The sequence below is a fragment of the Fukomys damarensis genome, unplaced genomic scaffold (genome assembly GCF_012274545.1).
Source record: "Fukomys damarensis isolate Sample0158 unplaced genomic scaffold, DMR_v1.0_HiC HiC_scaffold_20, whole genome shotgun sequence".
Taxonomy (NCBI): Eukaryota; Metazoa; Chordata; class Mammalia; order Rodentia; family Bathyergidae; genus Fukomys; species Fukomys damarensis.
The window spans coordinates 43,396,815-43,412,618 of record NW_022900932.1 but is presented as its reverse complement, the minus strand read 5'-3'; the positions used below and the strand labels follow the sequence as shown (position 1 = coordinate 43,412,618).

The 15,804-nt window shown below is 37.1% G+C and overlaps 2 protein-coding genes across 3 annotated transcripts in view; one reads left to right on the top strand and one right to left on the bottom strand.

The window, feature by feature from the left end:
* Noc3l (NOC3 like DNA replication regulator) overlaps window positions 1–2,715 on the top strand; it is a 35,910-nt gene extending 33,195 nt beyond the window's left edge. For both annotated transcript variants that reach the window (XM_010632067.2, XM_010632066.2), the window contains 3 exons: window positions 167–264; window positions 1,859–1,943; window positions 2,266–2,715. In XM_010632067.2, coding sequence (XP_010630369.1) covers window positions 167–264; window positions 1,859–1,943; window positions 2,266–2,394 — 312 coding nt within the window. In that variant the 3' untranslated portion in view covers window positions 2,395–2,715. The remainder of the gene's footprint in view (window positions 1–166; window positions 265–1,858; window positions 1,944–2,265) is intronic.
* Window positions 2,716–7,381: 4,666 nt separating this feature from the next.
* Plce1 (phospholipase C epsilon 1) overlaps window positions 7,382–15,804 on the bottom strand; it is a 226,551-nt gene continuing 218,128 nt past the window's right edge. The window contains 4 exon segments of the mRNA XM_033766342.1: window positions 7,382–7,944; window positions 10,823–11,035; window positions 11,344–11,562; window positions 13,426–13,581. Coding sequence (XP_033622233.1) covers window positions 10,847–11,035; window positions 11,344–11,562; window positions 13,426–13,581 — 564 coding nt within the window. The 3' untranslated portion in view covers window positions 7,382–7,944; window positions 10,823–10,846.

Below are 15,804 nucleotides of genomic sequence, written 5' to 3'. Positions count from 1 at the left end.
CTCACTCAGAAGGAGATTGCTTTTTGAATTTCCTTTTTCATACTGTAAAAGCAAGACTGTATAACTGGTAATTTGATCATCAGTATTAAATATTTTAATTCTTTAAACAAAGATAATATTCAGGTACTGACCTGTGCAAAACATGGTTGTCTTCTTTCTGCTTCAGAGACATTATCATCCCGTAGTGCAAAAATTTGCAGCTCATCTGATTGCTGGAGCACCTTCTGAAGGTTCTGAAGCACTCAAACCAGAGTTGAGCCGAAGGTATTATTTAGCATTTCCTTCTTTCTTTAGTTGTGTGTGTGTGTTTATGTATGTTTATATGTATGTATGTTTGTGGTGCAGCACCGTTGGGAGGCTGAGGCAGGGGGACACAAGTTTGATCCCAGTCCTGGCAATTTAGGGACTTAGCGAGACCCTGTCTCAAAATTACACACAGGCTGGGCATGTAGATCAGTGTAAAGGCCCTGAATTCCATCCCCAGTACCATGCATGAATATACTGTATGTGTGTGGGAGGGTGAGTAGTAGGTTGAAGTGTGTGAGTAGGTTGAAGCCGGGCCTAATAGTGCACGCCTGTTTCCTGGCACTCTGGGAAGCTAAGACTTTTCAGTTCAAGCCCAGCCTGGGTAAGCTAATGAGACCTTGTTTCAAAATAATACATTAAAAAAAAAAAAAAAGGCAGGGAATTTATTTAGTACAAAGGCCTTGGGTCCAATCTCCGTTACCGCAAACAAAACAACATCCACCCTCTTTGTCTCTTTAATACTGTCACATTGGTCATTAAGTTTCAGTACCTGAATTTTGGAGAGGACAAATTCAGACCATTGTATCTTGAAATGTTCCCAAACTGAGGATTAATATTTTGCTGTTTGCTGTGTATTTCTCTTGAAAGCAGTCTGCTGATTTCTTTAATTCAGGGATCAGAATTGACCTATGGGCCAAACTGATAATTCTGCCCTTTTTGGAGTCTGAGTAAAAATTGAATTAATTGCTATGTTTTAAGTATTGGAAGAATCACATAATGTTCGTATTTTCAGCTTTTCTTGAAATACTAAATTTGATGACTGGCCTGTGTTTTTTACATGGCAGTACAGTTAATTGCTTCTCCCTCTAAATGAGATTGAACTGTGAAATTTTCCAAAAGCCCTTTCCTCCTGGATAGGATAAAAATAACTTTTGTCTTTATTGAATAATGGCCATTTAACTTATCCTTCCCTTATACCTCCCCCCAGCTTTGTTTCTTAAAAAGGGAAAAAAAGAAAATTCCTTGTCATTTTTCTATTCAAATCTTCTGGCATATTTTCATTAGTGGTCCTAAACATTTACTTATTTTGTGCCTGTTTTCCTTTTCAAGAGGAAGATGAAGAATGGTTTATTCCAAAGGCTTGGGAAGGGAGATACATAGCATTCTTTTCCTTGAAACTGGAGGTTGGAGTGCGAGTCTGATCACAGCTGTTGTTTATCTCCTTTGGAGAATGTCAACAACCTAAAGTCAGTACACATACATGCCATGCTTATAGAGTTATTTTCTGTCTTAAATTTCCTCTCGTTTTTCCCCAGACCAACAGCTAAAGGGTTGAGCAGTGCCTGAAGTCCATGCTCCAGTTCTCTGGCTGCACAGTTTGTTGCCATACTCTACTGTGGTTGAGTTGGGATTTGACCACACTAAGCTAGAAGCCTTCTCGGCTTTCTCTCTGAGATTTCTCTAAGATGGATTTAGTGGGATAATGTTGACATTACATGGGAATTTAAGATTTATTTTAAGTGGGTTCATTGGTTAGTTTCATTTTCTGAGTACAGCGTGTCCCCCCTTTCTCTCTGTGGTATCTGTACATTTCTTATATTTGTGATTGTAGATCTACAGTTGAACTTTTTGAGACTTACAGCATGGCAGCAATGACATTCAATCCTCCTGTTGAATTTGCAAACTCCAAAAAGAAGGTATGTGATATTTTTCTTTTTTTTTTTAAGAAAAAATAAAACTAAATAATGACTCTTAACACTAGCTTACTTACTTGTTTTATAATAAGTTTATTCATGTTTAAGAATCGATAATTAGGATATATATATATTTGGGGTTGGAATTCAATAGCAATGATTAGTGAGACTGTTTCATTCAGTATCTAAGACCTGACCAAGCATGTCATTATTGTATTTTACTTGCTGTTGTTAGCTATTGCTTTTCTCAGCTTTGCTCATAGTTTGGCTTTTACTTATAGTATAAGTAACTTTTTAACTCATATTTTAAAAAATTTTTTTCCAGGATAAATTTTTACAAGGGCAGTCATTTCTAAATGAAGACTTCAATCAACTAATCAAAAAACATTGCAGTGAAGTTGCTACTCAGTCATCCCTGGATTTCACCAAATACTTTAAAACATCACTACAATAGTACAAAAATGAAGAACAGTGGACTTTTTTATATATTTGTGTGTATGTACAGATACATATAAGGACATGTAGTTAACTTAGAACTTTTTATACAAGCAAAACATCCTAAGAACAGTTTGGAAGAGGAAGTATCACCCTTTGTGTGGCATGGGGCTCTACCCCAGTTTTGAAAGTGTCATTTCTTTAAGAAAGGAGAATTGAAAGCCTTTATTCCTTCCCAATGTTTTGAAAGTTTCCTTCTTACCTTAATGTGCTGTTAAGTTAAAATTTTTCTTTTTTGTTATATGGGGATTAAACCCAGAGAGTGTTGAGCTAAATCTCCAGTTCTTTTAATTTTTAAATTTTGAGACAGTTTCACGAAGTTGTCCACACTGGCCTCGAACTTGAAATCTGCCTGCTACAGGTATTCACCGCTATGTCCAGCTTAAGTTATAATAATTTTAAAAATTGTTTTGGGTTTTATGTGTGCATGGTGCTGGAGAATGAGCCCAAGGTTTCCTGAGTACATGCTCTACCACCGAGCTCAGTCATCAGATCCAAAAGGGCATAGAGTATGGAAAAATCAAGATTGAGAATGTTTTTTGCATCGAGCTATTCCTGTAACAAAATATTCTTTAAATAAACACTATTTTTATTGCAGTTCCATAGACAGAGAAGTGAAAAACATTCTAAATTTGAATGAATATAAATTTTATGAAGGTCTTGGAGGAAAATGAAATTAGACACACCGGTTTAGTCTTTTTTTAAAACAAATGTTTGTTTTGACTACTTTCAAACAAAATTTTGATATGATTTTATTATTTTTGAAGTTGTGTGCATTTTGTGACATGCCCTGGAGAGTAATGGGGGAAGAATTGTTCCTGGGGGAAAAAAAAAACAAGTCTCAGACTACCATTCTGTTTTAGCAATAAATAGGATACAGGAGACCCTTTTTCATCTTGATACAGGTAAAATGTGTATTCATATGAATATAATTATAAAGCAATATTTTATATAATAGCTATGCCTATGTTCTGGGAATGCCTTATGAAGTATGTGTATAACATTTTTCTACTGTTAGTAGCTCAATAAAATGGCTGCCTTTTCTCTTTCCTATAGTGAGAATTTTTTTTTTTAATGGATAGCAGTCCAATTAAATCTCTTATTGCTTCAGTCATAGAAAGCCAGTTTATATTGGTCTGGAACTTAGCTCTCTTTTCATGAGATAAGTTAACAGAAAATTCCTTTTCCATTGCAGCAGAGAGGTGGCAGATACAAGCTTAACCATATATGTCAATCTGTTAGCATATTCTTATATGTGATTTTAAAAATATTTCTGAGGTCAAAGTTTTAAGGCTTGATTAATGGTGAGAAAGGAATGTTTCAGAACTTATTTGCTTGTAACCTACCATTTACATATAAGACAAAGTCCAGGAATATTAAATATTTGTGTGGGTAACCAAAGGGTCTGTCACCATCAGAGCACAAGTGACAAATGCATGTCACAAATCATTTATTTCAAATCATAGACAAATATATACTTCACTTTGGCAGCAAAGATTGTAGTTCAGGTGAAAAATCAGTTTTAAAATAGAAATTTTATCAACTGTTTTATGCTTGTATTAATGCTTTTTTTTTTTTTTTGGTACTGGGGATCAAATTCAGGACCTTTCATTTACAAGGCAGGCACAGTGGCACTGAGCTAAATCCCTGGCCTGTATTATGCTTTTAACATTCTTGTGTTATAAGTATAGTAATAGTGGGGCCATAAAAATATACATATAATATTTGAATATTCTTTATGAATTTGAGGATGAAATATAGTTGTACATTTACTTATATAACCTATTAGTTTTATTTTTGGAATTAAATGTAGTCATTAGTAACTAAAGACAGACACTGAGGCTTTAGTAATCTACAGCCTAACTTTTTCAGCTAGACAAATATGGAGCACTTAATATCTGCTTAGCACTAAACTAGGCACTTAAAAGTAAGGTGGGGTAATGGTGTAAGATAGCTTCAGTGTTCCATGATCCTTAGCTGCTGAGTTAAGTCATTTGCTTACTAAAAAAATGTGGTATTACCTAATTCAGTGTCAGAATGAGTTATTTCAGAGTTAACAGACCTATGTCATCTGAAATAAGTATGATCTGAGAGCTGTTTGACTGCAGGCTTGAGCATAGCAAACACTTGAGATTAACAGTAAGCATGTAGATTTAGTATGTGTTTCAGAGAGATTCAGGTACTCCTGTGTCAGAATCCTTAGCTGTCAATCAAGGATTACTTTTAGAAAGTTGATAAAAAGAGATGAGAACACAAATTATAACAATGGATCATGGAAATGTCAAAAACTGCCAGGAAAATCCTACTCTTTGGCATAGGAGCATAATTGTGGTGGAGCTCTGTTTTGGTTATTTCAGTTTTGCAGGCAAGACCTCAGTGTTTTTCATAATTAAGACCTAGGGTGTATAGGCAGAGGAGAAATCTGCAGAGATATGGAAGATACAGTTAAGAAAGGAGAATTGGTGCTTATTTTACGTGGCCCACTTTCATTCATGAGCCTCCATTGTCTGCACAGTCATTGACATGGGGTGGCATTTTATTACTCCACTGTTGTTCAGACAGCTTTATCCTCAAGAGAATACTTTCTGCCTGGAGAGTGTGGTCACTTCCTTCAGCTCCCTGATTCTTTGATGCCTTCTAATAATCCTATTATCTTGCAAAATAATGACAATTACAAATAGGTCACTGAGAGGAAGTTAACCTCTATCCCAACATCACATGTCTTACTGAATTCTTACTCTGACCCTTTATTGCCAGATAAATTTTTAAAAAAATCTTAACAGAGTGATAAAATTCATGATCATTTCTTTTCACTTTTACTGAAGCTTCTTGAAGTACTGTTATAAAGCCAGGTTGCATATTTTAGGTTCTTTTCTATATCAACTTTACTGATAAGAATTTGCTATCCAGATTTCTTATAATCTAAAAAGTATAAAATGGTAGTGGGTATAGTTCTTGTGTTTATTTTAGACGTATTCTAAATAATAAAATAATTTCGTGTAGTATTCTTATATAACTAATTCAGAAGTGAGAAGCTTAAATAAAAATTTTATGTTGCTGGCAAAAATGAGGTGTTGGTCAGTTATGAGTCACATGCCTCAGTGACATTTTGGTCAATGACAGACCACTTTGGGGATGTCATGGGACAGTCTCCTAAGGTTATAATAGAGCTAAAAACTTCCTACTGCCCAATGATGTCACAGCCATCTTGGTTTGTATAAGTTCACTCTGATGTTCACATGCATTTCTCCACAAATGCATCCCCGTCATAAGTGACATGTGAGTGTAGTAGATTGTAAACTGCTCTACATGTTTAAGCATTGTGTCCTCCCCAAAATCCCAAAGACTCAATCATAATACAGTATGTAGTTTATTCTCAAAATGTGATAAGCAACCAAGTTTGGGTGCAATGTAGGCAGTAGGCTGGGTTCTCTCACTTGCCAAACACCTGTCTCACATTCATTCTGAAGGTAAGTGTAAGGTTGGTGCTGTAACCATATTCACAACTATGTTCAAGTCCATGGGGGCGGGGGCAGAGGGAAGTGAGGGAGGGAATTTAGCAAGCCTGAAAGCCAAATGATAAATCTGGAGAGACTTGTTTTGCTTTGCTTCACTACTCTGCATAGTTTTGGCTTTACCCTGGCTAGTAACTCAAATTTTAACCCATGATAAGCCAATCCAAACCATTTGCCCATTAGTTTATAGAGACTTCATAGACTGTTTCCAGGATATTTTGTTCATTTGTTTTTTTTGGTACCGGGATCGAACTCAGGTCCTTGAGCTTGCGAGGCAGGCAGCGGATCCACTGAGCCAAATCTGCAGCCCTGTTCCCAGGATATTTAAAAAATGGGATAGCACTATGAGTTTATTGCAAATTATTTGGTTAAAAGGAAACCTGTAGCACTATACAAACAATATTAAACGAGTACAGTCCTAATTCTTTTGGCAAGAAAATGGTAGTTTAACTTTCAGTGACACAAAAGCTTTGCTGTATACATTTGACACTTCTGTTTTCAGAATATAATAAAACATGAAAAATGTCTTAAAATTTAACACAAGAATGGAAAAATAAAGTTTGGGATTTAGAGGAAAACATTTCATTTTTAAAGTTATAATTTGCTTCATACCAATATTAAGAATCCATTAAATACACTTAACTGGGTGTTGTACAGCAAAATTTAAAAAAAAAAATTTACATCAAATTGCAAATATGACTTAGATCCATAGCTCTTCGGTTAATGAGAAATGAAGATGAAACTATTTTACATGAAAGTCTAACCCATTTTAGATGTTCAGAGTATACATTTTAAGTTTGTCTTCAAATAATGAGATAGAACAACTAATCCACAGCAAGCTCATTAAAAAGGTATGGCTAATAAATATACAAATACAGTGTCAGTACAAACCCTGCAAAATAAATAAAGCTACCTTAAACACAAAACTACTTCTGATTTAAAAAAAATGATTAGGTTTTTTTGTTAAGGTATCACAACTCATCATTCTAAAAATCATTTTGTGAAAACCAAAAATGGAATAATCTGTGAATATATGAGCAATAACCTTTGCAAAAAAACTAGCATTTTTTCTATATGTAAAAATTGTAAAGAAAAGTACACTGTGGTACACAGTATAGTAACTGTTGATTACTTTTAACGAATCTTACAGAATTTATTTACATTTGCAATGCCCGGTAGCTTTCAATTTTCAGCCATAAAATGTGTGGCTAAACTATGTGCTTTGCTCATTTTCAGATCTCTGTGCCTCTTGTTCCCAGTACTCTAGCTTGGGTCAGCAAACTCTGGTCCTTAGGCCAAATTCAGCCTACCACCTGCTTGTATAGTGCCCTTGAACTAAGAATAGTTTTTACATTTTTTTTTTCTTTTTTCTTTTTGCTTTTAGTACCAGGGATCGAACTCAAGACCTTGCACTTGCAAAGCAGGTGGCACCACTGAACTAAATCCTCAGCCCAATCTTTACATTTTTTAGTGGTTGAAAAAAATCAAAAGGATATTTGTGATACGTGAGAATTATATGAAATTCCAATTGCAGTGTCCATAAATGTTCACGGGAATACAGCTAGTTTCATTCATTTTTTCTGTTGTCTGTGCACTTTGGCAGAGTGTGCAACTTACAAAATAGTTACAGCAGAGGCCATATGGTCTCCAACCCTAAAATATTTCCTGTCTGGCCCTTTGCAGAGAAAAGTATGCTGACCTTTTTATTTTCTAAGAGAATTACTGCAAACTTAAGGATGTTTCTTCTCACTGCACGTACAACAGCATTTGTAAAAGGGAAGTCCCACGTGCTTCACCGCTTTGTTAAATCAGTAAATTGGTTGGTGGCCATTCACCCTGTCCTATTTCACTTGTCCTTGGCATGGACTTCACATCTTGTGTAAAGGTTGCAGTTCAGATGTCATCAGTTTCCAGTTCAAATCTAATGAAAATAAATTATATTTCTTTCCACCATGTTCATTCTTGGCTTTAACTCCTTGCCAAAAGATCTTCACCTGTAACATAGTATACACAGCCTTATTAGTGTATTGAACATGAAGAAGCAGAAATATTTACAGCCTATGAAGAGTTCTGGGTTGTTGAGCTAAGCGAAACCCACAACTCTGATGGCTGTGTTTGGGGGAATCTATTTCCTACAAACCCAGTGCTAGAACATGATGTTTCCAGGAGTAGAACATTAGAAAAAAATTTTTAACAATTGCATTCAAATAAGTCGTTTAACTTTTATTATTTTTGAAACTTTAGATATCATTTTACAACAAATAACATGAACAAAATACTGCGTCAGTAGCAAAAACACTGACCTTATGAGCACATTCAGAAAGACTAAGTGTTCTTAGAAATAGCATTTTAAAGGAGGTGAGAACACAGAATATAAATACAGTTTCACCAACGGCTGTTTTTAAAGAAAAGCTTCCCCAGTTTTAAGTAAAGGTGTGAAGTTAAGCAAATGATTGTAAATCTCTGCTTGCTTCAGGAAACTTTTAAAAATTTTATTTTATTTTTTGTACCAAGGATCAAACTCGGGACCTTGTGCTTGTGAGGCAGGTGGCAGAAGCACTGAGCTAAATCCCCGGCCCTATGGAAAATTGAATCTGAAGGCCATCATCTAGATCACTGCCACTCTTCCTGCTCTCCTAAAATAGTAATGTCATCATGTTATGCATATTATTTTAAGTTGCATTTCCGGTAGAGTTGTATTCCTCTGTACTCATTGCAGTCTTGGGGTACACAGAGGGCTGCTTAAATGTAAAGTAGTACATTTCTGATCAGCCTTAGTGTAATTTTACTCCATCAAGACTAAAATTACAATATAGACGTGTGTATGCCATTATCACACCTGTAATACATTTGATGCTAAGTTCTGGGCATGAAAACAATATTTTAAATGTTGATTAGTGTCTTTATGGCAAGCTCCCAGACCCACTATGATTGTGAGTCATTTTCTAAAAGTTAGAGGGGCTCATTGTTGGTGCTTAGTCTTAGAATCCATTTGGCTCTTGCAGGAGACACTAATACCTCAGCAGCACGGAAGCAAACAAGAAAACAAGTTTGGGCTTTAACATTTGGGATACCAGATTTATCTCAACAGAGAGTGCTGAACTTTATCGGAGCTACATGATTGCACTAATACTGTGATCTGATGCTATGTGGTGTCAATTGTTGCAACAGCTGTGAGATTTCTTCCTGATGAGTCTTTTCTATAGAAACTCAACAACCCTGAATTTCCTGGCATAGATGGATGTGCATACACTTTGGAGGGGGTGGTTTCCTGTATTTGGCCTCACTCGATATTTTGAAAGCCTTGTAAATGTAGTCTGGGGCACCAATTATTTTGGGAGATGCTCCTTAAACACAGAAACACGGTCTCAGTGTGTTGGGCCTTCTTTTGGACGGGTATAAATCAAATTTGGCTCCCTAAAGAAGTATCTGGATTCTTCAGTTGTGAACTTCTGCGGTTTTGCAACTTTATTTTTTTCCTATTAAGTTTATTGGTACGTTGAAAGCCAACAATACGGTTACATTCATCATTGGGATCTTGTACCTGTACATGATGTATCTTGGTTCTTGTTTTTTCCCCATTCCCCTGTGTTCCCTTCACCCCCTTCACTCTTCCTTATTTACAGTTTTGCACCTTTAAATGAGAAATCTCAGACAGTGATCATCCAGATGGTAAAGCTATGTGGTATAAGCATCAGTGTCTTCACTCTGCTGTTGGTCTCTTGTGAGACAGATGAAAAGTGCGCTTTAATGATCTCAGGATCATTAAGAAACTGAGTAAAGCCAGGCACAGTGTCATGTGCCTGTAGTTCCAGCTACTCAGGAGGCTTATCTGAGCCCAGGAGTTCAAGGCCATCCTGGGTAACAGCCAGACCAGTTTCAAAAAATCACTTAAGTGAGAAGTAGAAATATGTTTGGTTCCTTTACATGCTTTTATTCAGATTCCATATAAATAATCTGCTTTAAGACACAATGAGCTTGATATATCATATAAAGGTACCAATTCCCAATGATGAATAGCATCATACTGTATATCTCAAATGTACCAATAAACTTAATAAAAAGAAGATACAATGAGCAAGGGTCAAGGATGTAGCTCAGTGGCACTGTGCCTGCCTAGCAAGTGCAAGGTCCTGAGTTTGATCCCCGATACTGCAAAAAAAAAAAAAAAAAAAAAAAAAAAAACAATGAGCTGGATATGGTGTGCACACCTGTAACCTGAGCACTTGGAAGGCTGAGGCAGGAAAATCACTATGAGTTTGAGGCCAACCTGGGCTACATAGTTAGTCCAAGGGAAACCTGGAGTACATAGTGAGACCCTGTCTCAAAACAAAAAGATAAATTTACTCTGTATGTGAATGTCAAGTAGCCTGGCAACACCCTAAAACACTACATTTTCAAGATGGAGGCTATTACGTTATTTTGCTTTCTTTTTAACTATCATATCCTGGCTGCAATATTTTTAATTGAGGCAGAAAGCCTCAATTGTTATGCTAAATCGAACCTATTAGAATAACATAAAACTAGGAATCCAAAGGATAAAAGCTGAATGATCTATTAGATCCTTTGAAGAATGTTCATGTGAGTTATTAATATTTAAGACAGTCCTGTGTTTGATGAAATAAGGCTGTATGGCACTTTGGTCAAGTTGGTTGCCTTGTTGGGATTTTGCTTATTTATATAATAAGGGCTAAAAAGTTAAAAGCTCATGATACTACTGGCTTCAGTGCCCTTGTTCTTTTTCAAGGCATTGTTCCCAGCTGCCTTCAGGGGATATCCTTGTGGAGAAGACACAAGACACCATGTGAACTATGCCTAGTAAAGTAGTTTCAGTTGAGCCTTGTCTCAGAAGGCTACAATAACTTTGAATACCTGGTGAAACATGCTGCCCTTTAGTCACAGTTGATTATCCATTGTGTCACTGGAGGCCAAGCTACCTACAGGTTTCTCCTCCTTATTTTGGACACTTTCTGAGGCCACGAGCTGAGGAGATAAAGTGAGTCCCCGGGGCTGCTTGGTTGACTTGGTGAGCTTCTTGAGTTCACTTGCAAAAGAGATGCCCTTTCTTTTATCTTCTCGAGATGCCTGTGGTGAAAAAGAATTTTTCCTTGGTTGAAGGTCCTCAAAAGCACTATGTCAGAAAGAGCCCTTTCCACCTCACTTCTCTGGTAAGGAGGGCTCTGGGAAGGACCAAGTGACTCTCAGGGCTTAGTAGCCACACAATGAAACACATTTTCCCCCCACACAGTGAAAACAAAGCCCAACAATTTTCTCCCAACTAAATTTGACTTAAGAATTTTCTTCTCGATTTTACTAGCTCCCAAGTCTGATCATAACATGATTATGAATATGAGGTGTTTTAATGAAAAGAGCAAAGTAACTTTAAACTTTACCTGCACCTGTTCCTTTAGTTTAAGAATGAATTTCCCTGCACCTTTCCACTTGCTTTGGGCTTGAAACACACACTCCTGGTCCAAAAGAACTCTCTGTGAAGACTTTGGAGTAGAAGACTTCTTGTTGGGTGTGTCTTTCACTACCTCTTCCAAAAGCACATAGTCACCTGGATTGGGGTTGCTCAGGATGCTATAGGAATATTTGGCTTTGCATAATGTCTGAAAGATAAGTTATGACCAACTGAATAAAGTATCTTCAACATGTGCAATCATTCTAATTAAACTTTAAGGTGGAGGGCTGGGGAATTAGCTCAGTGGTTCTGCCGCCTATCTTGCAAGTGCAAAGTCCCAAGTTCAATCCCCAGTACCAAAAATAAAAATAAAAATAAACTTTAAGGTGGAAAAGTGGCACACAGTTTTATAGAGGGAGGGAGGGGACCTTCCAGATGTCATCTAATTCCTCCTTTTACATTTGTTTAGTTGTAGCTTATAACACACTTTCTCAGATTATTTCACTTACATCCAGAAATCTATGATGTAGATGAGGAAGCATAAGCTTATAAAAGCTAAGCAGATTCTGGATGAGGAATCAAACTTATTAAGGTTAAGATTTCAGAGTATGAACAGCTCATAAATAACAGACTAAAGACTTGCCCTGGATTTTCTGCACACACATTCAAATACATGGACATGAAGGTCATGCAGCCAGTGAGGAACATAATCCTGTCCCTCGGAGACTCCCTGTCCTATAAGGCTGCCTCTGTCACAATTTTAGATGTTGAAGGAATTTTAGTCAGATGGTCTCCCTTTTTACTGAGTACACAAATACTTTTGTTTACTCATTTATTCATCAGATAGGTGCTGAGGCCCTGCTGTGTCTCAGATACTGTGCTGTACTTTGTGGAGACGGAGATGAGCAAAAGAAATAAAGATCTTCCAAAAAGAATCAACAACTGGGATCTCAACTTATCAAAAAGCTTCTGCACTGGAAGAGAAACAACCAACAGAGCTAAGAGACTGCCAACATTGTGGGAAAAAATTTTTACCAGCTGCCCCTCAGACAAAGGTCTACTATCTAGCATATATAAAGAACTTAAAAACAATCAGACTCCCTAAGTTAGACCCAATTCAAAAATGGACATTTGAAACGAACAGACATTTTATGACAAACAAGTAGATACAGCAAATAAATATGAAAAAATGTTCAGCATCACTGGTCATTTGAGAGATGCAGAAGAAAATAACACTGAGATTCCACCTCACCCCAGAAAGAATGGCTGCTATCAAGAAATCAACTAATAACAAATGTTGATGGGATACTTAGTATCCACAAGAATTTGGAGTGAAGGATAATATTTCCTAGCTTTAAGAGAGGATAGCTAGTGGATAGAGTGTTTATTGTGAGAAAACAAAAACCTCAATTTGATTGTGATCACGGTTGTACAGCTCTGTCCATATGCAAAAATCCACTGAATCATAAAACTTAAGTTTGTAAATTATATAGTATACATAGTTTAGTTCAAGAAAGCTGTTATTACTACTACTACTACTACTACTACTACTACATCAGGGATTGAACTCAGAATTTTGTGCTTACAAGGCAGGTGCAGTGCTACTGAGCTAAATTCACAGCCCTATAAAACTGTTATTTTAAAGAAAAAATATTTTTTTAAAAAGACATATTCTTCCTTTTTGGGTCCCCCATGTTCTAGAATTTTATTTAAAAAATGAGCTGTCATAAGCATCTGCTTTGTCCCAGTAAATTACACTGACAAAAGGACTGAAAGAAAGAATTTTCCTTTCCTTTCTTTTTTTTTCCCTCTTCTTCTCAACCCTTTTCTTTCCCCTTTCCTTTTGCTCTTCCCTTTCCCTTTTCTCCCTTCTCCTCTCTTCTCCTTTCCTTCTCCTGTCCTTTCCAGTCTCCTCTTCTGTCCTTTCCCTTTTTTCTCCCCTCTCCTCCCCTCCCCTCCCCTCCCCCTCCTCTCCTCCCCTCTCCTTTCCATTGAACCCAGGACCTTGTACATGCCAGGTAAGCAACCTGCCACTGAGCTACACATCTGCTCCCCTCAGAGAGGCTTTTACCTGCTGAATGACATCCTGGGCAGTGCTGACACGGGGTGCTTTGATCACTGTTCTAGGTTGCTCTGGAGAAACATCATGCACTTGGACAAAGAAACTCTCCTCTGAGGTCAAGATCACCTCTTTGTCATCCTGAACAATGCTTTTCTCTTTTAGAGTCTAAGTATAAAAAGAAAAACATGGAATAATTGGTAAGGTGATACAGAATAAAGCAAAAGCAAAAATGTGAGTTGTATCTTGGTGATGTGGAAACAACTTCAGGTGCTCACTTCGTACATTAGTCAATATTTTATGACTACTTTAAAAGGACTATACCTGTCTTCTGATGCATCTTGCTGCTGTTGATACTCATCAAGTCTGGCCCAGAGTAAGCTAGTTCATCTGGTCTTATTAGCTGTGGATTTTGAAAATCCAAATCAACTAGGTAAATTCCCAGAAAGAGAAATACCATTTTGCCAATTAGCAGAAGTCAAATAAAAACACAGAAAATTTTACTGAAGAGAAATCCACTCATTTGCACTTAGATCTCGGGCATGAAGAAATGCTAAACACCTGAAATGTGGTACGATGCTGAGCCAGACTGGAAGGAGAAAACCCACAGTGAAAGGGCTGAAATGTTTTCACAAATTCTCGCTAATTATGAGAACTGATTGTCAAATTAATCAGCATTTGTTGAATTGGTATCCATAGATCTCTACAGATATATACATATTATGTAAAGATATATGCATGTTACTAAATTTTTTCAAACAGCATAGGAGTAAATGAACAAAGCAGAGTCTATTCTCATCTTTTTCCTATAATCACCCCCCCACAACCCCCCCACAAACCCACTGTTGTTAGGGTACCTTTTGAAACATGCACCACATATCATAAACACGTTTCGGTAGGTGAATGAATACATACAAACCCTGGAATTCTGTGAACTGAGGCACTGTGTGATTGGCAGACAGCTCCTGTCCTCTGTCAGCCCCCTTTCTCCAAGGGGAGTAGCTTACAGTTATCCTGTGTAAGGGCCGTAGTATGAGGAGAGGCGAGGCAAGTGAAGAACAGGCAACTCCACTTCAGGTGTGAGACTTAGCGGGAAAATCCTGCTCTCAGCATTCTCCTCACATAATCTCCCCAGACAAAGCTGTTGAAATGGTCCTAGCTAGAACTGCCTTCACTGCCCTGGAAGGTCCAGCCGTCCTGTGATCCAGAATTGTCCTCGTGGATATTAAAATCAAGATGGAAAACTGCCACCAGGTGGTGCCATTCTGTACCCAAGACCAGAAAGGACTGCTCCTGGAGCTTGGGAGCCATCCACAGACCTGCAGTCAAAGCCCTATAATTTACGTGAGTACAGTTTTTGAATCTTGTTTGTTATATAATGGTGGTGGAAGGAAGGTTATCTATTTTTATTGCATACAATTGTACCCTCACAACATCCTACAACTTTTCTCCCAACTTAAAAGACTGCTCATCATTTCACATCCATTCTTAGCAATCCTACAGCATAGTAAGATGTGACTGCAAGAGATGTCACTGCATTGTTCATCATCTATTTAGGCAGTCACAGTGAAGCCAGAGGTAATTCACATGACAGAATTTAGAATTCCAATGTCCCCAAAACCAAAAAGCAATAAATAAAAGCAAAATAAAAAGGTTCTACGTTGCCACAGGTCCAACAGCAGTGCATCATTTTTAGGAGAGCTCCTGAGAGCCTCACCAGAGCTTATTTACACAGGTTTTCAGCAAAGTTGAAAAGCAGAAGATAATAACAACAGCCCTCCTTTTTTACTTAGTATTTTTGTACATATTATCTACCTGTCTGACGCAAGTCAAATAGGGTCATTTCTACTACAGATTTTACAAATTAGGGCATTGAGGTTTATAGAAGTTAGGTGATCTGTTCAGCATTATCTAATTTGTGGCAGAGCTGAGGCTTGCCCAGTTGTAACCCAGAGGGTAAAACAGATCTTTAAAAATTTGGATTTTTTTCAGTGTGAAAAATGTACCTAAAAATTTACCTTGACTTAGTACAATTTTTTTATGTTTTATAATGTTCTTTGACCTATTAGTCTAGTTGTCAATCTGTATATATGATAATTAACTTTATAAGTTCTTATAAACAAATGAATCTGATGCTGGAAAAATAAAAGGGAGTAGAGGGGAAAAAGGAAGGGAAGTGAGATGTGTTACATACATGTAACCCCCACAGCGAATGTAATCATTATGCACTGTAAACATGAACTGATAAAAGTAAAAAAAAAATAGGACTTTTTTTCTTTTAGAGAGAGTTGGGTTCTCCAGCTTCCGCATGCTGAGAGCATACATTGTTACCCCTTCCTTTCGCAAATCAGATAACTGAACAGAAAAGTAACATCTCTGTCAGAGAAATTA